The sequence below is a fragment of the Cucumis sativus genome, chromosome 6 (assembly GCF_000004075.3).
Source record: "Cucumis sativus cultivar 9930 chromosome 6, Cucumber_9930_V3, whole genome shotgun sequence".
Lineage (NCBI taxonomy): Eukaryota > Viridiplantae > Streptophyta > Magnoliopsida > Cucurbitales > Cucurbitaceae > Cucumis > Cucumis sativus.
The window spans coordinates 27755144-27779941 of record NC_026660.2 but is presented as its reverse complement, the minus strand read 5'-3'; the positions used below and the strand labels follow the sequence as shown (position 1 = coordinate 27779941).

Sequence of the window (24798 nt, the reverse complement as noted above, 5' to 3'; positions counted from 1 at the left end):
AAAATTTAAATTTAATTTCAAAATCTACATTTTAATCTTAATCTCAATCTTTCTCTTCTTTGAATAATTTCCATGACCAAGGAATCTTTTGCATGGTTGTTATTTGAAATCAGTAATTAAGTTGGAATTAAGTTAAGTCCGGATACCAAAAGGAGTACCAGTAAAACAACAACTAGTTAATCGTAAGTTAAATCAACACTAAATATGAAGTATCAGTAAAAGTCGACGGTAAAAATGTAAATAAAACAAAAAGAGAAACTAATTTCATAATTGAAATTACAAAATTAAAAAATAAAACAAATACGTGGTGGGGTGTGGGGCCCGGACCAAAGGTGGGGCGTGGAGACGAGTCATAATCTTAAGACACAACCGGGTAGAACTAACGGAATTAAGATGGGTTAACCACCCCCCCGTCCCGTTGTCAACTTCAATCCAACAATAAAAATCATTCTAGTGAAGTGGACGCGAAGTAAACAAAACAAATCTCCCCCTTAATCAATTTCCTTAACCTCCTCCATTTCCCAACCTCCCTCTTTAAAACCCACTCCCCACACAATACACACATTATCCCACATCCATATTTTTATTATCACTCCCACTACTTTCATTTCCAAAATCTCTCCGCCCCGCCGGAGAGGTTAATTTCTTCAGCCGCAGAACATGGACGGAGAAGACGGTGGCGGGCGGCTGATTGTGAGAGGTAGAGCCGAGATTGATACTAGAGCGCCGTTCAGGTCGGTTAAGGAGGCAGTTGTGTTGTTCGGAGAAAGAGTTCTTGTTGGGGAAATTTATGCCAACAAAATTAAGGAAGTACGTATATTATTATAGCTTTCTATCGCTGTTTAACATAACAATGTTTTAATGAGTCCGAGACATGCACGAATGCCACGGATAAATTTATATTTCTGATCGTAACACAAAATAGTAAGTACTACATTGGTATTGGTGTAAATAATATATATGTTTAACTCTTTTTATGTTTATTTTCTAATTAAATTTTTTTCTAAATATATGATTGAATAATTTTCACATTTTATCATTGTTTTTATCGATATTAACTAAAGCTATATAGTTAAACGTGCAAAAAATTACAAGCACACGAATGTAACTTCCTGAATTGATTTTACATATTTAACCTATTGAATTATATGTTTGTTCATTGAGTTGTTTTTAAAAGAACAAAATATAGCGTAAGTATGCATTTCTTTTAGTTTCAACCATAAAAAAGTGAAGATAGATGATTTGAACTATTTGGACATTTGAATCACATATAACTTATCTAATTAGTTATACGAATTACTAAATTTATTCGGTAACCTAATCAGATCATTTAAAAGCCTTTATTTAATTATTTACAAGTATATTAAACAAAATATTAGTCTTATTTCTATTTTAAAATTTCGTATCCCATAAACTTTTAGCTATGAAATGTAATGTACATAATATATTTTGAAAGAAAGAATGATAACTAATTAACTAATGTTAAATGGTTATTTTATAACACTCTAATGGTAAAAAATAAGTTTTTTTTTTTTAAAAAAGCAGTTAGACCATCAGTATAATCTATATTCAAATTTCTCTGTTTGTAACTGATATATATACATCCTAATCTTATTTTTCAAAAGAGCCCTTAATTAGCTCCATCACTTATATTAGTAATGTATAAATGAATTAGGGTTCATTACAATCAGTTTAGTTCTGTCATATATCTTATTTATTACTTCAAGCTCATCTTTCCTTCCCTAATCATCATTTATACCCAACCAATACATAGGGCTTAACAACTTGATTTGATTAGTTCATTCTAGCTTTCTACTTTTGAAACATATCTTTTTTTATTCCACTTTCCATACTATGGATTTTACATTTTCTTAAAACATTTAATTTCTTAGTCGTAGTCTACAAATCAAAACACGATTTATTAAAATTATTGTTTTTTCTTTTTTCACATTTACACTATTTGACTGGTTTTTGAATTTTTTTTGTTAAAAGTGAATATATATGTATATATATTAAAATGAGTTCTATTTACAGATTATATAAAAAGTAAAATGCTATGGATCAAAGTTTGTAGAGTAGATTGTTACTTTAATAAATACTTAAAAGAACCAAAAATATTTTTTTCTAGCTTAATTAAATTCACGAGATAGAAAAAGAAAATTTAAAACAAAATGAAATAAAGTACCAGCATGCATGACATCAGAATGGTCTTTATACGAGAAATTAAAATTATATATGTGGCTTAGTCATGAATAATTTGATATTTCTTGACTGAATCCGTTATATTCTTTTTTTTAACCTCCTCTTACTGTGAATATATATCCTAAAATTCAATTGATAAACTTACAATGACACTATTCAGTAAATGTTTTAAATTTGTATTAATTAATTATCTATGGCTATTTATGATTTACTGGTTTAGATGAAGTGCATTGTATAAACCTATATGACATCTTCTTGTATTCTAAATTTGTGGGTATATATCAATCTTCTCTTACATTTTGATGTATTTATTTGTTTGGTGATTGCTGTAACATAGTTTTTTTCTTGAAAAAATTTTTCCAAAACTACTGAGTGTCTTGTTGATCAACACGTACAAAAAGATCAAATAGAGCATATGGTTTAGTAAGTTTTAGTTTTTTTTTTTTTTTTTATAAGATGGCGGAAGGAGGACAATCTCAAACTAGAATAGGTGTCTTAGCGGCGGAGCTAGAAGGAACAAAGGAAAGTCTAGAGAAAGCCAAAGAAGAGAACGGAGTATTAGCATTCTGCCTCCAATCTCTCACGGACGAGCTCGAGCGAACCAAACAAGAACTCGAAAAACTCAAGTCAATAGAACACCGAAGCCCGCACCGGCGCAACGATCATCGCCATCCGCTTTCACTAGCCCTGACAATGCATCCCGACGTGGACGAAGATCTCAAATTCGTAGAGAATGAAAAAGAATTAAACAGCAAAACAAACAACAATGCAGTGATATTGCAGAATAGGAGAAGTGTGAAATTTGCAAGTCCTCCTGAATTGGACCGAATCATGGTTAATAAGAATGAGGAGTTATTGTTGGCTCAAAAACCGTCATTATTATCGCCTCCGGGTTCTTCTTCTTCGGTTAAAAGGTCGAAAAAAAAGGGTTTGGTTCCTTTGATTGGATGGCTTTTCGCTAAAAAGAAGGGAAATTATTAAGAAGTTTGATTTTATATTTGAAAGTTTAAATTTGATTTCGAAATTTATAGATGTGATTATTTTGGCATGCAAGTTCAAATTGGTTTTTGTATGTCCTTTTAATCCTGGGTTTTGCATGCTCACGATTTTGGAGTTGTGTACTGTGTTGAGTTTTCGCATTGAATAAAAAAGCTTTGAAATTTTTCTTGTTTGGTTTTGTGTTTTTATTAGATTGGTTACTCGATCGTCAAAGGTGCCTCAAAATTAAAAGGTTTAAAACTTTGATGAAGGTCGTAATTTTACAAAAATATTACTAAAATGTGTTTGTGTCGGATGATATTTTTTTAGAAAATTATAAAAACTAAAAAATGTTTAGATTAGTAAGTACGTATTTTACTTGTTTTTTTACCAAAGTTAAAATAATTTATTGTTTCCAGTGTGACAAACGTTTGTTAGTATTTTTTTCATCGTATTTTATTGATATTTGAATGATTACGAATCCTTACATTTTCAAATGTTAGATTCTCACCATGTTCTTTCACATTTTCTGATTGATCAACATTGGTCATGTATCTCAATTTATTTTTTATTCCACCAAATACCCATTTCAACTTTATAGGTTCTCATACCCTATGTGACAATGTGAGTTCCATCTATCTCTTTCAAATTAACAACTGCCAATATGAATAATAATTTATATTTGAGATGATAGATTATGTTTCATTATTTAGAGCATACTTAAATAGATGACGAATTGTCATTGCATGAAACAATTTAGACTTATACGGTTCTTCAATCTAGTTTAGATCGTATTTTACATGTTGAGCTACGTTCAAATAGGATTTTTTTAACCAACACAACCATGCATCCTCAAATAGATAACAAAGAAGCATTGAAAAGTTTGATGGTAAAAATTATAAAATACAAAAACGAGACGAAAAAGATAGCGTCAAAATTCATCTCGATCTTAGTCTTTATCTTAACGAATCTCCGTCACCAGTTTTAAAAAGAAAATCGAAAGAAAAGCGAGATAGGTGTGGATGAGAATAAAATCTGTAGAATCAAATTTGTTGGAATATCACATAGTTTAATACACTTAAAAATAATTAAATTTGACCAAAATCAAAATGAAATTAGCTTTACATAGTAGGTAATAAAAAATAGCATTAATGTGATCCAATATAATCAAAACAAGAGGAAAAGGATAGTTCATAAACTGTTTTTAAATAGATAGTCGGTAAGTGGGCGGAAGGGCATGCTATCCACGGCCGACACCAAGCCAAATGACATGTAAATATAGGTCAGAAATTAACTAATAAAAATACTTATATGTGTGTGTATATATTAAGAGTTGTTAAGAAGAAGAAAAATCTATAACAAAAGTAATGAATTGCGTAAATGATTGAGATTGCCAAAGTAAAAATAAAACACACAGTTACCAAATTTAGCTACACAAATAACATAACAAAGAAACCTAAAAAAGCTCTCATAAAAACGAACACTCAGAAAACAAATCCTAAATTAATTATAAACAACACATGAATTCCCTAATTAATTAAAACCATAAAAGAAAAATACAACTTAAGCAAGCAAATGAGCATGTGTTTAAAAAATTACATGATTATGCACATGGAGGCATGTGAATGTGTGACGTCCAAATGATGCAAAAGATTCAAATGAAAAATTCTATATCCAAGACATAAAAAATGACTAACACGACTCATGTGGCTTAGCTCTGTTTGCATTTTTGCTAATATTGGTGTTTAGTATATATTTACCTTCATTCATGCGAGGTGGATTTTATTTTTTTCTCATTTACTTTGTTAGCAGAATTTTCGTGATATGCTGAAATTAATGAAGCCTTGAACTAAGTTGACAATACACGCATACACTTGGTTTTTAAAAATACGTGCACCAAACATGTTTGCATAAAATCAGTAAGCAAATATGTATACTTATTTATTTATTTTTACTTAATAATACTTCAATTTAAATTTGTTTTTACACTCTTACTAATTTTTAATCTCAGTCTTTGTTGTTGGTTATTTAAATTAGGTATAATCATTTAGTACCAAAATAGTTTAATTGACATTAAATATATGTTGTGATAAATCTTGGTTATTCTTAATAAATAAATAAAAACTATAAAATATCTTATATTGATCATGTTGGAAGAATTAAAATTGATCTTGACATTTTGAAATAAATATATTTTTTTAACTCATCTATTGATGTGATGTACTTAGGTGAATATTACCAAAGTGAAACATCATGCACACAGATTGACCTCTTAACCACGCTCGTTATCTTGTTGTCTCCCATTATCACTCTAATCTCACCCAATTTCGTTTCCATATCTTGGTTTATCACTCTTGTTCTACTTTATCTCTTCTTTTTATCTTCACCTTCTCTTACTAATTCTTGGGTCTCCTCAGTACTCAACATTTAGAGAAATGTTTCAAAACCAACAAACACATATTTGCAACATTTAAACGTGATAGATAGATGATAGTAAAATTATTGAAATATAGGTAAAAAAAATTCAATGAGATAAAAGACGAATAAAAATAAAACTAAAATAAGTCTGATGTTTGAAAAAGGTGAGAAAATCGGTTTGTAATTTAAGAAATGAAATACATTTTACAATTAGTTAGCTCACTAAAACCAATACATAATTTATAATCCATGAATCATGATTTGACCCAAAAATGATGGATGCTTATACAATGTAGAATGTAGTGCGCATTTTCTGAAAGGCTTCTTAGAGAACACATAATAATCAAATGGGGTCCATGTCGAAAATTAAAAAAAGGAAATTGAAACTATTTGGAGATTTGTAGGCATTTGAGACTGAACTGACCCTATGAGGTCCAATCACAAAAAATGTCAAGAATATAATAACAGAGGGTGTACGAAAATATGAAATTTGGGAAATTAAAAGAATAGTAGAATCGAGTTGGCTGTGCACGTTACCAGACAATAACAAAGCACCAAAAATGCTTCCATTCTTTAATGCCTTAATTCCATCATTGTTTGTTAACTAAACAACCCCATTCATGCTTTCAACTTTTAACCAAAGCCATGCAGCCGTACATCACACATTTTCCTCATTTCTGTTTCTTAAACTATGGTTTTCCTCTATTCTCTACCTAAGCTTAACTTCTTCTATTTAGTTATAGGTTTAAATCTTCAATTTTAACCCAAGTTACTTTCAAAGAAAAAAATTTATATATATTAAGCATATGATATTTTAACATTTTTGTCCAAATTAATCTGTAAATATTTTGTCGACTTTTTAATCGTTTACAATTTATTGTATATATTCATACAAAATTAGTACTCTTCTTCTCTCTTTAATTTTTTGTATGTCTTTATATATATAAGTTTTTGACTAATTAATTTATACACATCCTAACTATTTGCATGGAACAATCTACGTGACGATATAATATTTAGGTAGGAAATAAACTAATGAAAAATTAAATCATAAGTGGACACTATGAGTTGAACTCGTGACCTCTTAAGCATTGTCACAATATTTTTTATTATATTTAAATTGTCACAATGTCAGTAGTAATTATCTATATGTATATATTATAAATATTCGGAGTCGTTTATATCGGTTTTCTACCTTTTTTATGAGCATTTTTTCACTCACAGTCACTTGTTTAAATAATTATTTAAACAAAATAACTTAATTCACTTCAGCATGCTGTCTTTGCCTTTTTTGTGGGGAAAAAGTATGTGCTTTTGTATATATAATTTATCTCTTTTGATTGATAATGTAAGTTAGACGATGTGAGAATTTAGAAGGCTCATTGATTCATGTAAGACGATAATATGATTTGAAGTGAATAAATAAATATATTAGATGACAACCAACAATCTTTAGTTTTTCACCTTTAAACACAACCATGTGACCACGATACATTACAACCAACATATTAACTGGGTGGATTAGTATGATTTAAAAGTATAATTAAACATAATAATAAATATACCATGTGTGCTCAAGAACCATTGTCTAAGAGATAATGTTCACTTTGTTATTTGATATACTTCAAAGGTTAGATTAATCAATTCCGCTCCATAATATAGCCAAATAATTCAATCTCTATAGTTTTAAATGTTGGAATCTAACTCTCTCATAGCCTGATAAAATCCAAACAAAAATCTCTACCTAAGAATTATTCAACCCATCTTCTCTAAATTATAAGAACTAAATTGGAGTTTTTTTTTTTAAGAATAGTAATAAAAAAGCAGAGTATTTATAAATTTATAATTTAACCGAATTAGAGCTAACATGGAGTAATATTATAACAAGAATGCATATGATTAGATTAGACAAATCAATAATTAAGGGGATCAAATTAGAAATGTAATTGAACGTAGGCAAATTGGCTTATGGATTGTAGCTCTTAACCACATGTCAATGTTCCATCCAACCACGAAAACAAATATTAAAAAGTTATTGTCCTATGCCATGAATTCTCATATAAAATACAAAAAAACCAACCCCCATATTTCCTTTTAAAATACCACCAATTGCTCCAATTCAGTCAAATCAAATTTATCAATGGCCGAAAAATCAAGACGAGTCCCCAGGAAGATCAAGCCCCCGCCCAATCTCTGCCTCCGAAAACCAAGATCCGGCGACGCCAAGAAGACCACCAAGCCCCCGTCGCCAATGACCCTGTTCGAGCGCCTCCGCGAGGCTGTTTTCCGATTCATTATGCTGTGTGCTCTCTCAAAGGCCACAAATCATCATCCCGCCGCCGGAGCCACCTTCCAAGACGACGTAGTCGTAAGGCGGCGACACTCATATCCTAACGTCGACCACCACCACAGTGAAGCCGTCGCCGATTGCATCGAGTTCATCAAGATGAAGGCGTATTCCGACGACGAGGTAATTCTTGACCGTGGATCGGTGGATGACGCCGATGATGATATGACGGTGTCGGTGCCGGTGCCGGTCAGGTAAAAAAAGTGCAGGGTGGATCCAATTTAGTGACTTTTGTGTGTTTGAAATTGAATGTATTGTTCGTATGTTTTACAATTTGGGTCTTATGTAGATGTGTAAATTATGAGTTTGTAGAATGGTATGTAGAGAAATTTCATGTGGATATCTTTCTATATGTATGATTTTGTTTTTGCTATATTGTTGTTACGAAGCATACAGAGTGAGATCACGTTGAAGTACGAAGTATCTTTTTGCTCAGATATTTTAGTTATATTATATTTATGTAAGTATTAAAATTAAAGTGTGTCCAAGCAAATTTAGGAAAATTACACTTGACCTTAAAAGAACTAAGCTAAACTTGGAAATGTTGTTACATTGTGAATGTATACATATAATAAAATGGTTGGTTCTACACACCAGGGAGAGACAATTTTTCTTTTTTTATAATGAAATAAAACAAAACATATATAGTTTTAACAGATTGAAATACTAATAAAAATGTGTATTTAGCTTGTTTGTAATTTCATATAATGCTATTTGGAAGTCTCGTTCTTTGTATTGGAAGCCAAGGATCGAGGTGTTGTGTTGGGAATTGTCGCATTGTCCCATGTTCGTTAGCGTTGAGATGATTTTGCTAACAATGTTATGCATAAAGCTTTAGTGGATCAATTTTTTTTTTTTATGCTTTTGTCTAGTAGTGGTATTTTGTAATTGGTTGGACTTTTACCCTCTTGATTGTTGTTTTTAAAAAGAAAAAGTATCATGAACTCTCATGCACATGAATTCAGACAAACGTGTCATTTGAAATATATAAAATTAAAAGTTTGTAAATTTATTCGTCAAGTATTGTTAAATATGACAAACCTATCATTATGATCAACTGACTAAAAAAAGATGATAACACTTGTTTGTTACTAATTTTTCTCCATATATAAATGTATGTTTGACACAACAGATTTACTATTGTCGTGATGTCACAACAAAACTCGATTGACCAAACCGTATTCCCCAATAATTATATTAGACATAACATTCTATTTTAATATCTACGAGACTGAGTTGACATTTATAAATTCGCACATCTAAGGTTAAAAAAAGAGTTTATTAAATAAATTGTAGGTTAAAAAATACATTTGGTTAAAATTTACACTTTATTATTTTGAATCTTAACTTGCGGTTATTTTGTCGAGTATTTTCAAAATTGTCACATTTTAGTCATATCAATTAACAAATTAGTCCATGTATTTCATATTTTATAACATTTTAAGTTGTACCTTGAATGGGTTCACACATTAAACAACATTAAATATTTTGTTAAAAATATTATTATATTTTAAGGAAAAACCAATCTCACTTGTATACTACTTTTTTATAGGTGATATTTTGGTAGTATCTATATTTATGTATTTCAACCCTATAACTTACACCAAAATAGTAAAAATATAATATCAAGTTCTTTCTTTTTTATTAGAACGAATGCCTTCCTTAGTGAGAAATTGAGAATGACTCAACTACCACATAGTACGTGTTAACAATAATCCAAAGCTCATTCAAATCTTCCTATCGTATTAGATAGTTTTTTTTTTTTCTTTTTCTTTTTAAATAAAAAAGTTCTATTATTCCTAAATAAAATGGGGGTCGCAAGTTGGGCCGCCAAAGCTGAATTCTGGCCCAATAAAAGAGAGCCCGTCCAGAGGGTCTGGCGTTGCGGATGTTTTTCCCGCTACCATTTTAGGCGGTTGAGGACGTTGCCTGTTAGGGCATGAAAGCGTTCGTAATTCCGCCGAGAAGTTCATCATATTTTGAATCCGAAGCCTAAAAATTCATCAATGGGAGGTCAGTATTTTGATTTTAGCTCATCCACTTTCTGCTCTTTCACGCTTAACTTCAATTAATAATTGATTCAGGGTCTCAATCCGAAAGGGAGGAGAAAGTGTCTTTGGAGCTAACTGAAGAAATCCTTCAAAGCATGGAAGTCGGCATGACATTCAGAGACTATGTACTTTCTTTCTTTTCTCCATCTCATTACTGAATTTCACGAACACTCAATTCTTCCGTTCAATTTTCAACGTTTAGTGGTTAGAAAATGGAATAGCTGACCGATACTCCGATATTGCTTCACCTCCCTTTGTTTTGTTTTTCAAATATGGGGAATCCTTGAGCGTTTTGAATCCGGCTGTGACAAAAGTGGAGAATTAAACTCACTTATCTGTCAATAATAAAAAATATTGAGTTCATTCAATCTAACTGACGAGGGGATTGTTATTTTATGATGTCTAATTTGATGTTTTTGTCGTATTGTTGCTTATTCTTCTTGTTTTAATTTTAATGCTGTCTGTTCCTCTTCAATTATTTACCCCAGAATGGTAGAATCAGTTCAATGGATTTTCACAAGACTTCAAGCTATCTGGTGACTGCAAGTGACGATGAATCCATCCGACTTTATGATGTTGCCAGTGCAACGTACGAGTCCTTCTATTCACCTCAATCTAGATTGCTTTTAATTACTTTTACTAGTTTACAACTTAGCTGGTGTTCTGCTCTACTTCCCACCATCTTATTATTTTGAGGGTGTTGTGATTTCAGATGTTTGAAAACAATTAACAGCAAAAAGTACGGGGTTGATCTGGTTTGCTTTACTTCTCACCCTACAACAGTGATATATTCTTCCAAAAATGGGTGGGACGGTAATGTTAATCTTAGAACATATCTCCTTTTCGCCTGCAAATTCATTCCACTATTTTTTCTTATTTATCAATTTAAATCTTTAGAGTCTCTGCGGCTTCTCTCCTTGAACGACAATAAGTACCTGCGGTACTTTAGAGGTCATCACGACAGGTTTATACATTTTTTTTTGTCTTCACTATTACCAGGATCTATGTTTGGCATCTATTTCCAAGGAATCGTTTATGAATTAGAGGACCAACTTTAGTTTCCCTTTTTCAGAGTTGTATCACTCAGCTTATGCGCTCGCAAAGAATGCTTTATATCTGGGTCTCTTGATCGAACTGTTTTGCTTTGGGATCAAAGGGCAGAGAAATGCCAGGTGATGTAATAGTCACTAGAAGCTCAGTGTTACACCTGTCACGTCCTCCCTTCCTTTTTTCCATTCCGTAAGAGAATAAAGAGAGCAAAAGTTCCATTAACTTAATTTAAGCATGTCTGTATGTTAGGGTCTCTTACGTGTACAAGGAAAGCCAGCTACAGCATATGATGAGCAAGGTGTGGTCTTTGCCATTGCCTTTGGAGGTTACATAAGGATGTTTGATGCTCGCAAATATGAGAAGGTTTAATAAGATTGATAATTTTGCACATTCATGTGGTTAACTTTAAGGTTTATTCTTCATTTGTATGTCTTATTCTAATCTTCTTATATGGTGAAATTTTTGAAAGTTATAGGGTCCTTTCGATATATTTTCTGTTGGGGAGGATCTATCTGATGCAAATATTGTAAAGTTCAGTAATGATGGGAGACTCATGTTGTTGACGACTTCAGATGGGCATATTCATGTTCTTGATTCTTTCAGAGGAACACTAGTGAGTTATTTTTTCCAATGTTTAAGTGCTTTACGTTATAACTTTTTCGCCCATTTTGACCCCGATATGCTACTAACTTCACTGTTGATGTAGTTATCTACGTACAATGTAAAACCCATTTCAAGGAATTTGACGTTGGAGGCATCTTTTAGTCCGGAGGGAATGTTTGTGATATCAGGTAACCACGAATCTGGCATGTGTTTGTTGGATCAAAGTTTGAAGATTTATCAAGTTGTAATATTATATAATGGAGTCCCTATTAAACGAATCCCTCTTTGTAAAGCTTTGGATAATTTCATTCGTTCAATGAATCTGTTTCTTAATTTTCTACAGAAAATGTAGCTTTTAGATGTTTTCATGATTGTTTTTATGTTCTCTTATGAATACACACAACTATATTATGTAGTACTTGAAATTTTATTCATCTTATGTTGATTGATTATATGTAAAAATAAAAGATCAATAGTGACCTAGTCAGATTGAAAGAACGGAGGATCATAAAAGGAATTGAAAGAACAATTTGGTACTCTTTTGGGATCTTAAGTTTTTGGGTGTTTGTGCACACATGACAGGTTCGGGAGATGGCAGTGTTTATGCTTGGAGTGTAAGGAGTGGAAAAGAGGTAGTGAAAGTTCTCCATTTCTTATTTAACCTTCATTTTCCCTCTTTCTTATGATTATTTTACAACCATCGTGGTCCAAACAACTTTCACCTCAAACGACTTCATAGAACAAGTAAATGACAGAGGATTGTAATTGTCATAACACAGACCAGAGTTTTGTCTTCTGTCATTATTACTGTTAGAAATAATGAGCTTAGGTCATGTTGAAAGCCCAAGGGTAGCTACGTAATTTACTTTGGCCTATTTTTTATTTTGTTAATTAGGCTCGTGTTGGCTATGAATACTTTCCCTTTGTAGCTTTATGAGTATTAGAAAATAATAAAATTATGAGCACCGTGGTTTTTCTCCCTGTACTAAGGCTTCCATGTAAAACTGTGTTTGTTCCTCATCTCTACATTCAGTAATTACCATCTTGGCTTGAGATAAACATGTTGAAGGTTGAATGACTCAGTTTTGGTTTGAATTACAATTGCACATGAAATGCACATCTGTTGCCATGCTCGCTAACTGTATCAATTGATGGTAATAAATCATTGCAGGCAGTCAGTAATAAATGGAGGATTAAATATCTTTTCATATTCATGCTCACAGTGTTTGATACTTACAATCCCTTTGCCTTATTATTGGCGTGTTTCTGTCTCACCCAGGTTGCAAGCTGGATGAGCACTGAAATGGAACCTCCTGTCATAAAGTGGGCTCCGGGAAGTCTAATGTTTGCAACGGGATCTTCTGAACTGTCATTTTGGATACCCGATTTGTCTAAATTGGGAGCTTATGTAGACAGAAAATAGAAATCTTCTGATTTGCATCCACGTTTTAACAAGGTGGAAATGACCTCTCTCATCAAGTCATGGAGAAAATGCCAACCTGTAGATGCCATCCTCTTTCTAAAACCAATTGGCTCAGTGAGGATGTACAATAGGAAGTGAGCAGCCGCAGCTATTAATTGTATAATTGGTTATCTACATAAGAACAAGGTCCCAGTAGTTGTTATTGATGTTCAAGCTGCCTCATAAAAATGCTTGAACTTTTAACTAGCTTTCTCCTATAGAAGATATCTAAAAATATGTATATCATGAAAGGAAGACTTTCGTTAAACGTATACATAGTTATGGAATCAATATGTTGCTCACAGTCCTAATGTTAATGTGAAAGCTCCCAAAATTCCTTGAATAAGTAATATACTTTACATCGTTCTTATTCATCTTAGTAGAAGCTCTTCAAGCGTTCTTGTAAATTATAATCTTCCTTGCTTTTCCTCTTATAACATGGCACACATCATTGTTTGCTTATACCACGTTATAGAATATTTCTTTTGTATGCTACATTAAATTTCAGTACCATTGCAACATCATTAGCAATTAGTTCAACATCACGGATCATTTCTTGTTTAGGAATCAATTGCTTAATGAAGATTTCTGTTTTTCTTTTTCTGATATCTTGTTTGGAGTAACAGGTAGAAGAAAAGGGGAGAAGTTTGTAGCAGAAGGAGCATGGAGGAATATGGAGTGCAGAGTGCAGAGGAGTGTCAGTTATGATCAAAAGAAACAGGCAAAGGTAAGTGAAATTTAATATTTTGAAAGGGTCCAAATAGCAAATGAAAATAAGAAAAAGGGCATGCATGCGTGGGTTCATGTCACTTGGGCCATGTTACTGGTAAAGGACATTACGTACTTGAAGCCTCAAAAAGCTTTAAAGATCTTCTTCGATCCACAACTAAATTTTTACTGTACCTATCAACCGTGAATAGAAGGTTTGTCTTCACTTTTTTTTTTCTCCCTCTTCTTTCTGGTATTGACACTCAACCCCCTCCCCAAAAGACATTAGAGTCATTCGGAAGCCATAAAGTATGACAATTTGTCAAACCAAACAGAGAAACGCATCCCCGCCCAAAATCTTTTTGATTGAGACCTTATTTATCAATGCTTCATTTTACAAGCATCCTGGGATGGAGACCCCAGTAATGAATTACCAACATAAAGTTCCGTATCATTTTCTGATTGCTTTTAATTTCTCATATGTTTTTCACTATTGAAGAACACACCGCACTTTGAACAAAGGAGTTCGTTTAGCAGTTTCTTTTCCATAATTCTATATTCTGGATGTCTATATTATTATGACTAGAGTTTGTTGTTTGTTTTACTGCTTTTGTTAATGTGAATTTGAGTATAATTTAATTAATACAAATTAGATCAGAGTTCTTATTTCCAATTTGAAAAGTGGTAAAAAGGATACACAATCTTCATCAACAACGAAGCCACTTATCTAGAACTTAGTTTCTTATGAGTTTTCATTACATTTAATGTTGTAAAGTCAAGTGAGTTGTCTCGTGGAATTAGTATAAGATGGTTGAAACATTTATATATTACAGTTAAGTTTGCTTATTAAAATTTTGTTGTTCTTTAGTTTATTATGATCTCTTTATGAGGTTTGTTCAACATCCATTTGATATATTAATTAATTAATTTATGCTCTTATCAAACTTTAGTTAACATCCACTTAATTTACACAAACAGTAACCTAAGCGTAGTTCAATGACTACAATATTAAATTACCTTTCTCAATAAAGGGAAAAAAAAGGGCACATGCAGCTTAATTATTCAACTGTACAACCCTGAAAACAAGAAAGTAATATAATCTAGTAGAAGCTGTTCCAAAACCCAAAAGGAAGGAGGCACCAATATGCTTAATTGTTTTTAATTATCACAAAAGAGTAAAGAGTGTTCTTTAATCACAACTACTTTTTAACATGTTTAACACTTAATTATGTTGCACTAATTGTTTGATTAGAATAAACAATATAAAATTGAGAGGGAAATTAATAATAAAAAAGAATAGAGAGGAGTGGATGAATTTGGAGAGCATTGGGAAAGGAAAAGAAAAATATTGGGAAAGGTTGGATTGAAAAGAGTGATTAGTGAAAGAAATAGTGAAAATAATTAAAGCGCAATTTACGAAAAAAGTAAGGGTTCAAACTTCAAAATATATACTCTCTATGAAAATGGCTGCATAGACATTCTTCATCTCTCATCATTTTATTCTTCTACCCCCTAACACACTTTACACTTTACACTTTACACTATACAAAAAAACTATACATTTTCACTTCTCTCTCTCTCTCTCTTCCATTTATTCAACTTTAAATCATTGCAAAATCTTTTCCACAAAATTGTACTACACTACCACTACTACTAGTTAACCCTTTGTTCCCTTCCACCTTAGAAAAAGAAACCCTAATTTATTGAATTTAAAAAATAACCCTTAACTATCACTAAATTAAAGACACAGTAACATTACTATTTGATAACATTATTCTTTAACCTTTATTGAATTTTAAAAATCACCGTTTGGAGTATACGTCTTTTACCATTTTGAATAAAAATATGTGGGATGATTTGAAACAATTATGCGGGTGATTCATTCGAGTTTTGTCGAAGATAAGCGAACACCATTTTAGGATACAATTCTTGTCAATATCTCGAAAGAATATCTTTTATTTCAAGAATAGTTTTGAGATGTTTGTTAAAGTGGAAAGATGTAAGTATTGCAATTTTTTAAATCTATTTAAGGGAAGAAACTAATGATTTGAAGTTGAACCATTTTACTTTGAATAACTAAAACATAAAATTTGAAAGTCTAGGTATATAACTAAGATTTTAGAAAACAAATAAAACTTAGGATGCTTGTAAGCGCATATATCGTTCAATGTAACGTTGGATATGATACGAGTGCTTTAGTGACAGTGAAAGTTAAAAAGAAAGCTCCTAAACATAGGAGGGAAAAATGACAAGAAAAGCAATGGATAAAGTTTGAAGTATTAATATATGGAAGATGGAGAAGAAGAGGGTATAGGGGGGTGGGGCCATGAAAATCTGAAGATTGAAAAACAAATGAAACTGGAAAGATGAGGATGCAGAGATGAAGAGAGAGATGCATTGGTCATTCCATCAACAAAGACAAATGTTCTCTCATATTTGTCAGTTGTCACCCACCAATAGTAAAATTATACATTTTTCTCTTTCAATCATCTTTCTTCTCTTTATTTTAATACATTATTCCCTTCCTTCAACACCTAAACTAATCATTCTCTCTCTTTCTCTTACTCTTCCTCCCATCTAACACAACTCCAAAAACCCTAAAAAAATATCCTGAAAAAAATAATATTTTGGGTCTATCTAAAATTTTATATTTGATTTTATAACTCAATACCCTCTTTCTAAAGTTTAAAGATTTACTTTATAGTAAGAATGAAATAAAAGTTAATTATCAAAAACAAAATTTTGTAAAGTTGGTAAACGTAAAATATATCATTGTTATGATCGGTTTGATTGACTTAATTTCTTTTTTCAATATAAAGGACTCAAACACACTTTAATTTTTTTTAAAAATAACTTATTTTTTAAAATAAATACTTAGGATGTATTCCAATTTAAAGTTTTATGTATTAAATATTATTTTTGAACCAATTATCACAAAAGAGGTGGGTGTGGATTCTAAAAAGTTATTGAAACTAAAGCACAAACAAAATATGTGTAAATATTAACCTCACAGGAACATTGACCATTTTGTTAGATTTAACATTTTAGAAAATAAAAAGCTATAATTTTCTTAAAGTAAGGGTTTTATATTAACTATGTTCATTAAAAGGTAGATGTTGGTTAGTCAAGTTTGGACAAGTTTATTAGTAACTCTTTAACTGATATAATTTTAAATGTATTAATCAAATCTTATAGTTATTTACTTTTATCAACTTTCTTAATATAAAAATGTGAGATGATTAATTTTACACTTATTTGTCTTCTGTGTCGTATACTTTGATTTATTTATTTTTATTTCTATTAAATCGAAATAATATTTATCCCATAAAACTAAATACATATATGTATGGATGCACCATGCACATGTTAGCTAGTAAGTCTTTATCTCCAATAACTTATTAGAAAAACACATCAAATACATTTTTTTTAAATGACATAAAAAATTTATGAAACAAATAAAACTTTTATATTGTTTAATTTTCAAATCCTTTAGTGAATTGGAAAAAGAAATAAAAAACAAGAACTTAAAATTATATGTTAGAATTTTAAACTGTAGATTAAAATATGTTTTGCACCTAAAATGTGTGGAAATGATTGACTCATAGTTTTATAAATACTTCATATATCTAAATATACAAAATGTGTCCTAATATATATGATTTTTTTCAATATAAAAGATAAAATATAATTACTTGAATAGAACGAAACATATCTAAGTGTCTCATCGATGATTTGAAAATGAAATATGAGCATGCGTGAGATCGATTATTTATGTCTATGATCTAAACTGTGAAACATGAGTTTTTCGAGTGGAATGAAAAATTAATTTGAAAATTTCTTAATTAAAAGTACACGTTAGGTTAGTTAAATAATGGAATATAAATTTTTCATATGCTCATCAAATGTAATACTATAATTAGTTTATGTATGCTAATGTTTTAGTTAATAAATAAAATAAAAGTTAATTCAAGACGATTTTTGAAATTTTGTTTAAAAAGAAAATAATTTTTTTTTTGAAAAAATTAACAAAGGAGGGAAAGAGAAATTAGTTGGGAATTTTAGTAAATACAAACACTAAGTTCGAGGAAACAAAGATATTAATTCTTAATATCAGTTTTCAGCACCTAATTAATTAGAAATCTCTAAGTTTTTTTCAAACAAACCCATAATTGGATAATTAAACTTCATAAACAATTAATTTAAAATTACTTTCTGGGGGTTTTCATGAAATCACATTCCATCATCAGGTGAGATGGTGGCGTAAGAGTTGAGGCTGAGTTCCAGCGAAGCCCGAGAACCGGCGGCTCCATTATCGTCAGACCGCCCGTACCAAGTGGTGGTGTAGTAGCTCTCTGAATATTCCGGCTTCATGCTGCAGAAACCACCGAGATTATTCCGGTCACCATGGATGGGGAAAAGGGGGAGAGTTTCGATCTCTTGCTCCTCGTGATCTTCCATGGATTCTTCAACATATTTTGTTTTTTCAAACACATTGGCTGATCCCCCCGCCGCGGCAGCTGCCGGAGAAGAATACGGATCGATACCGATCCATGATCCCATGTTGTGGCTCCGGTACCCGACGACACTGCTATTTCCTCCGGACGATATTGAACACTCCTGAGAAACGGGAAGAAGTGGCGTAGCAGAATCAGATCAAATTTGGATTAATCGACAAAAGATCCCACACCTTGCAAAACCACTTCTAAAATTACCCACTTATTTATTATATTTTGTATCCAAAATCATTCCAAATACTAAATTTGTTCGATAACTGTTCGATTTTTAGAAAAAGAAAATGTTTTTTTTTTTTCTTGTAAAGACAAAACCTTTGATCTTTATGAAAATTAAAAGTTTGTTCACTTTTTACTAGACTTTGAATGAACCAAGTATGGAAACTAAAAAGTAATTTCTTGTTTCCAAAATTCAACTAGCAGCTCAAATTCAAATGTTTCTTCAATAAAGTAAAATTCATAATTTAAAAAACGACGAGAAACAAACAGAAATTCCAAACAGAAATCGCTATAAATAATAGAAGAAAAAAACTCAAATGTTTCACTCTATGATCTTATTTTCCAAAATTTTCTGAAGTGATTGTTCCTGCTTCTCTCAAACAAAAAAACAAAACAAAAAAAGATAAAAAAATTTCCATTTCTTGACTTCAGAACACGTGAAAGGGAAAAAACACCCTGATGAAATTAAATAATGAAAATTTAGTATGGTAAAAATTAGAACATACTCTAAAACTGTTCTCAAAAGTGGCAGACCCATATCCGTAATTTCCCATATGGCCAACGGCGACCATAACCGAAGAAGAAGGAGCTGCAAAAACAAGAATCAATTAAAGCAATTGTTATTCCTTTCCTTAAAAAAAAAAAAACAGAAACAGATTGTTATAAGAAACAACGAACCTGGAGGAAATTTGTTATGAGAAGAGGAGGAATGATCTTCAGACTTCCAGTTAATATTATTATTAGTTGAAGAAATTTTAAAATCAGTAGTAGTTGTAGTAGTATTGGAGGTAGTAATAGGAGAAGTGGAATTTGAAGTGAATCTTTTCTTCTGTCTTTCACGAGCCTTATGGTTTTGAAACCAATAAAAAACGTTTTTGCCTTCGATTTTACCGTACTGTCTAAGCCTAGCAGAGATCCTCTGAATTTGATCAGCGCTTGGGGAGCGAACACCATTGTTATAATAAAGCTCTTTCAATATTCGTATTTGGTCAGTTGTTGGAGTCCATCGACTGCTACTTTGCCTACACAAAAACCCACCTTTTCCATTGCTTCCACCACCACCTTCACCACCTTGATCATTAATTCCTTGTTCTTGTTGTTGTTGTTTGGCAGGATGTTCCATTGGTGAGAATATGGACAAGTTAAGGGGTATTGAGAAAATTATTAATTAATGAGATGAGTGAGTGTGAGGGTGTGTGTGCATGAAATTAATTAATATAGAGAAATAAAGAAAGAAGGAAAGAAGGAAAGAAGGAAAGAAAGAAAGAAAGAAAGAAAGAAAGAGTGAGAGTGGCACATGGAGTGAAATCAGAGGGAAAATCTGTGAGAGAAGGACTCAAAATGATCATAAAAAGGGAAGGGACAAAAGAGGGCTTAGAAAGAGTGGGTTTGTACTGCCCCTTTCTTTTTTTTTTTTTTTTTTTTTTTTTCATTTTCTAAAAAATTATATATATACTTTAATTTTATTTAGAAAATAAAAGAAAAAAACCCCACAAAAAAATTATTTTTACCTGAGGAGGAGGGGAGGTGGTTTGAATGAATGAATAAATGTGGGGTGGGGGGAGAGGTGCTCAAATTTCTTTTCGTTATTCTTAGTTTCGAAAGTTATTGTTTTCATTTGGGTTAAAAAAATTTATCAGCCTCTTTCCCTAATGTAGCAATTTTGGTCTTTAACTACTTTTTAAACCTAACAATTTTGCATTTTGTAATGATTTAATTCATACGAAAAAAACTCGATATCAAATAAGGAAAAAACTCGATATCAAATAAGCATTAGAGTTGTATAAGAAGGTTTTGATTAACTTGACACCTCCATCATCCTACTTTAAACTCATTAACCCATATTCGTCTCGTTCGATAGAATTTTGAAAATTGAGTTTGTTTTTTTCACAATTTCTTATCCATCATATTTAATATATGTAAACTAAATTGATTTGTTAGCTTTTTTTAAATAAAAGGCAAATTTTAATTTTTGCAATTTGGATTTAATTTTGGAAAAATAGAACCTTCCACAAATATTGGTAAATAGTTTGTTAAAATTTTATATTTTCCTTTAAAAATACAAAATTAAAAAGAAAAATAGGTGAGAGGGATGTTAATAACCCTAATTTTTATAAATAGAAAATCAAAAATCAAAATTTCACCAAACCCTATATTATCAATTACATTTTATAAGTTTGTAACCATTTTAGTTGTTTGAATTTGAAGTTTATCACAATTTAACGAAAATTTTAGTTAAGTTTAGAGTTGAGTTTTTTATCCCATTGCGACAGTAACTTATAAAATAAATTTAACTTTCATTAATAAGTTTATCAATAGAACACATTATAACAAATATCATTCAATTTTAAGTGATATATTTTTCATATGACAGGAAAGTGACCATCTTTACCAATTATAAATTACAAGAATTGAATTATTAATCATAACTTTCTTTTAATATTTATGTTTATGAATGTTTAAAGATTCATCATATATATAATCAATCCCTTTCCATTGTATTATTATGTTCTATTTCCATTAATTCTATCCCATATGATTTTTTCACCCCCCAGGGATATTTCTGTACATGCAAAAATAATCAATGGGTAAAACTGTAAAAGTTGAAGATTCTTAAGAAGATAATGCTGAGATCCTACACTTGAGTTTGATGGGTCTATTTTATCCAATCTTAATTTTATTGAAATTTTGATAGTTTAAAATGATTTAATTAAATTGATATATATAGACATTTTATGATTTTAACCAAGTTTAACATTTCTGTTTCTGTATGATTTTAACATTAGTAAAATTGCAAAAAAATTTTACTGCAATGGAATTGATAATGATTCACTGTACCTCTCAAGTCGACATCAAACTCATGTAAACGTGGAAATGAGAATTAAATACTATGGATGGGTGAAGAATTGTTGTTCTAATTAGTCCATATCTCTTATGATAAAATGAATAATGTTTATTTTAATTTTGGTGAGAAGAGAAAGAAAGGAAAGGAGGGAGGAGGGGAGGGGGTAGTTTTAGAGAGTAGGGTTTCTATTTTATGGTTCTGTGAGGGCTAAGAAAATGAAAGAGATGAATGTATTATTTGAAGGGTTTAATTGTACTTGCAAAGTTAGGGAGGCCTACCCTCCAAAAACCCCTCCTTTGTATCGGAAAGGAGAAGATACTCTGTTCCCATAAAGTACACTCATTCAACCTTTCCTTGACAGTGAAATTAACCCCTTTTTTTTTTCCTTTTATTATTTTCACCTTTTTTTAATTTTTATTTTTGGATCTAGTTTTTGTGTTTGGGTGTAAGTTTCAATTTGATCCTTCCTTAGTTTTAAAATTTTACAATTTTACGTTTCCAGATATACTTTTTTTCATAATGGATTAGTAAGTAGAATCAATATATCTACTCTCCACTATCAATAATTAGCTTAATTTAAAATAGTTAGAAAATTATATTTTACAGTGAAAATCAACTAATTAGAGATAAATTATTATAGATATATATATGGGTTAATTTTACTATATTTAAAAATACTTATTAATTGTAATTATTTAAAATGAGTTGATTTCCATTAACACCAAAAGAAAAAAGAAAAGTATGAATAAACAGTAAACATTCAACATTAAAAGTGTAAATAAAAACGTGACTTAAAATTTGACAGTTAAATAATGTGTATCATATCATCATATCAAAGCCTAAATGATCAAACAGACACTTAATTAAGCCCCCCAAAATTTGAGAGCTAAAAACGTATTTTCCTTTAAAAGAAAAAAGAAGAAATTATAACCCTCTCCTTAGAATTAGAAATCTGGGAAAAGCAGCTGTTAAAAATATGTTTTATTTGTTTAAAAAAAAGAAGAAAAAAAAGAAAAAGAAAAAAGAATGAGGCTGCTTCTTCCCCAGTAAAGGATCAACATTCATATCTATTTGAATATATAGGCAGAGCTTTAAAAACCCTAAGTGGGTTCTTTACCATATTTATTCTGCAGAACTGATCATTTCATTTTTATATTTTGGAAGCTTGGTTTCAACCAAAATCCATAAACTCCAATCTTGTTGTTTCAAGATTTTAAATTTAGAAAAACCATTTTTTATATCATATATATATATATGTGTGTGTTTGTTCATTTAATTTACATATAAAACTTGGGGACTTTTGGGTGCAATTTGTTGTTCTAATTTTTGCTTTAGTAACAGTATACCTTAAAAAAGCTAAGCACCAAAATGAGCTCCAAATCCTTTTCTGCTCTTTGGGTGTTTACTGGGGCTGTCTTAAAACTTCTCTAATCAGTAAGAGAAAAAGATATATATATATATATATATATATATATATATATAATTCCCCGATTAATCAGCTCAGAAGATCAGTTATGATAAGATGTCTTGGAAATTGATTTGGGATTTTTGACACATAAAACCACAAATCCAACTAGTAAAGTGCTATAATGAATTTACTTTATTGTTTTTGTTTATATGTTAAGTGTTCTATTTTGGCTTTTTCAGTAGTAAACTAGATAAAAAGAAGAGGATATATTAAGTTTAAATTTCTTTTAACTTTATTATAATTTTTATAATTTATGATCACTATTTCATTATTTTGTAATCTACCTTTCTGAACTGGGTGTTTCAAATCTTAGGTCTCTAAACAGAAGAAAAACTAAATTAAATAAACAGTAACATTGTGGTAGAATTGGAGTCTGTTTTATAAAATATAGAAAATGGAAATCAATTTAATTATATTAGTTGAACAACTTTTGGAACGAAAAAAGCTTTGAATAAACAAGAAAATGAAGAAATGAGAGAATGGATTTTCCAGGGATATGTATGCCATTCCCAAATCAATTTAATGGATATGACAAAACTATATAATTTAAATTACAATCATCCATTTTTAACCTGGTTAATTAATATACAATTAACCCAACAAACTTCTCCCAAACAAAATATGTATTATACACAATACTCATATTTTTTTCTTCTGTCTAATTTTAATTTGAGCGTATATAACTTGACTGCTTATCATAAGTGTTCCTATTTTCCTATTCTCTAGCTGTCGTTTGAACAGTGACAAGCAAAGATGCAAGGTAAAATAATATACATGGTAATTGTTTGTTTCCATTCGTTGTTGTCGTGGCCTCTCATGATTTGATTTGCAAGCTAATCTCGCTATCCAAAGTTGACATGCATAAGAGATATCATTGCATCGTCATAGTGTAATGTCAAGTCTTTCACACTTTAATGCCTAAGTATATATAAAAAGTACGTAGTTTAGCTAAAACGCTCACAAAAAGTGAGACCATAGTTATCTTTTTACATATTACTTACCCTTCCTTTGTAGGATTCTCAAATGAAGCTATTTATATGTATTTTCTTTGACGGTTGCACTTAATTCTTCTAGTTTTGTATATGCACATAAGCTTTGGGTCTTTACCTGGGCGTGAACCCTTCTAACACGTACATACATATACATATATTATATATATTTATATGTGGTATAAAGATTACAAATTATTGGAAACCATAGAGTTGAGAAAAATCCAAACTTGATGAGATAGAGAGAGAGAGAGGGATAGAAGATTTTGTTAGTGTTAGGTCTAATTAGGTGTCCCATACAAATACAAGTGTGTTATATTTTTGCAGTTCTCAGCACCACATCTCAGATCAGATGAGAATAAATTAATTAAAGAAGAGAATACTAATAATATATTTGAGAGAGAAAATATATTGAAGTGTAAAATAAAAAAAAAAAAAGTGACAAGTTGAGAGAAAAAATGGATATAAGAAAAGATCATACTAAGATCCACTTTGAATTGTAGAATCTATTGATCCCTTTTTTGTTCAGTCACCTCTCCCTCTTCCAATTTGTTTTCATTCATTTTTCCCCCAAAAACCCATAATAATTATATTCATAAATTTTCACTCACAAATGTCCAATCAAATTCCCAATCCATTTCTCATCTCATTTCATTATTTCTCTGCACAAAACAAAACATCCCATTTTCTCTATTCTCTTCTTTTAAAAACAATCAATTATTTACCAAAATCTCCTAACAATTATTCATAATTCTCTCTCTCATTTATACATATATTCCCCAAACCTATCAACTCCATAACCCCAATGATTTAACTGTGGAATTAGGGATATATATATATATATACTACATATTTTCCCAACTCCCAAGATAATGTTTTTGATGTATCAAGAAAAAACAAAGAAAATAGATAATGTTTTTGTGATTTCTTCTTTTTAATTAGACAGT

General features: G+C 30.6%; 3 protein-coding genes across 3 annotated transcripts; 2 read left to right on the top strand and 1 right to left on the bottom strand.

The window, feature by feature from the left end:
- The first annotated feature begins 561 nt into the window (after nt 1-561).
- On the top strand, nt 562-3374 carry LOC101223009 (WEB family protein At3g51220). The gene is made up of 2 exons (XM_004134981.3): nt 562-810; nt 2659-3374. Exons 1-2 carry the CDS (start codon nt 661-663, stop codon nt 3181-3183), a joined length of 675 nt encoding a protein of 224 aa, XP_004135029.2. The 5' UTR covers nt 562-660; the 3' UTR covers nt 3184-3374.
- A 6431-nt stretch (nt 3375-9805) lies between these two features.
- On the top strand, nt 9806-13490 carry LOC101202819 (protein ANTHESIS POMOTING FACTOR 1). The gene is made up of 11 exons (XM_004134817.3): nt 9806-9958; nt 10030-10121; nt 10485-10585; nt 10709-10809; nt 10894-10960; nt 11069-11168; nt 11296-11409; nt 11522-11659; nt 11753-11837; nt 12232-12281; nt 12929-13490. The coding sequence occupies exons 1-11, from the start codon at nt 9952-9954 to the stop codon at nt 13070-13072; spliced, it is 999 nt and encodes a 332-aa protein (XP_004134865.1). The 5' UTR covers nt 9806-9951; the 3' UTR covers nt 13073-13490.
- Nucleotides 13491-17849: 4359 nt separating this feature from the next.
- Nucleotides 17850-19934, bottom strand: LOC101203055 (protein WUSCHEL). The gene is made up of 3 exons (XM_004134818.3): nt 19228-19934; nt 19056-19138; nt 17850-18436 (listed from the first exon to the last, which is right to left on the bottom strand). The coding sequence occupies exons 1-3, from the start codon at nt 19670-19672 to the stop codon at nt 18050-18052; spliced, it is 915 nt and encodes a 304-aa protein (XP_004134866.1). The 5' UTR covers nt 19673-19934; the 3' UTR covers nt 17850-18049.
- Between the last annotated feature and the right edge of the window lie 4864 nt (nt 19935-24798).

Bases quoted from the DNA above. Each gene is read 5' to 3' on its own strand.
- LOC101223009 (XM_004134981.3), top strand. From the start codon at position 661: ATGGACGGAGAAGACGGTGGCGGGCGGCTGATTGTGAGAGGTAGAGCC. The intron at 811-2,658 runs GTACGTATATTA...TTTTTTTATAAG, and splicing joins ATGCCAACAAAATTAAGGAA to ATGGCGGAAGGAGGACAATC.
- LOC101202819 (XM_004134817.3), top strand. The intron at 10,810-10,893 runs GTAATGTTAATC...TTAAATCTTTAG, and splicing joins TTCCAAAAATGGGTGGGACG to AGTCTCTGCGGCTTCTCTCC. The intron at 11,838-12,231 runs GTAACCACGAAT...CACACATGACAG, and splicing joins GGGAATGTTTGTGATATCAG to GTTCGGGAGATGGCAGTGTT.
- LOC101203055 (XM_004134818.3), bottom strand. From the start codon at position 19,672: ATGGAACATCCTGCCAAACAACAACAACAAGAACAAGGAATTAATGAT. The intron at 19,139-19,227 runs GTTCGTTGTTTC...TTGTTTTTGCAG, and splicing joins TCATAACAAATTTCCTCCAG to CTCCTTCTTCTTCGGTTATG. The intron at 18,437-19,055 runs GTATGTTCTAAT...CCCGTTTCTCAG, and splicing joins CTTTTGAGAACAGTTTTAGA to GAGTGTTCAATATCGTCCGG.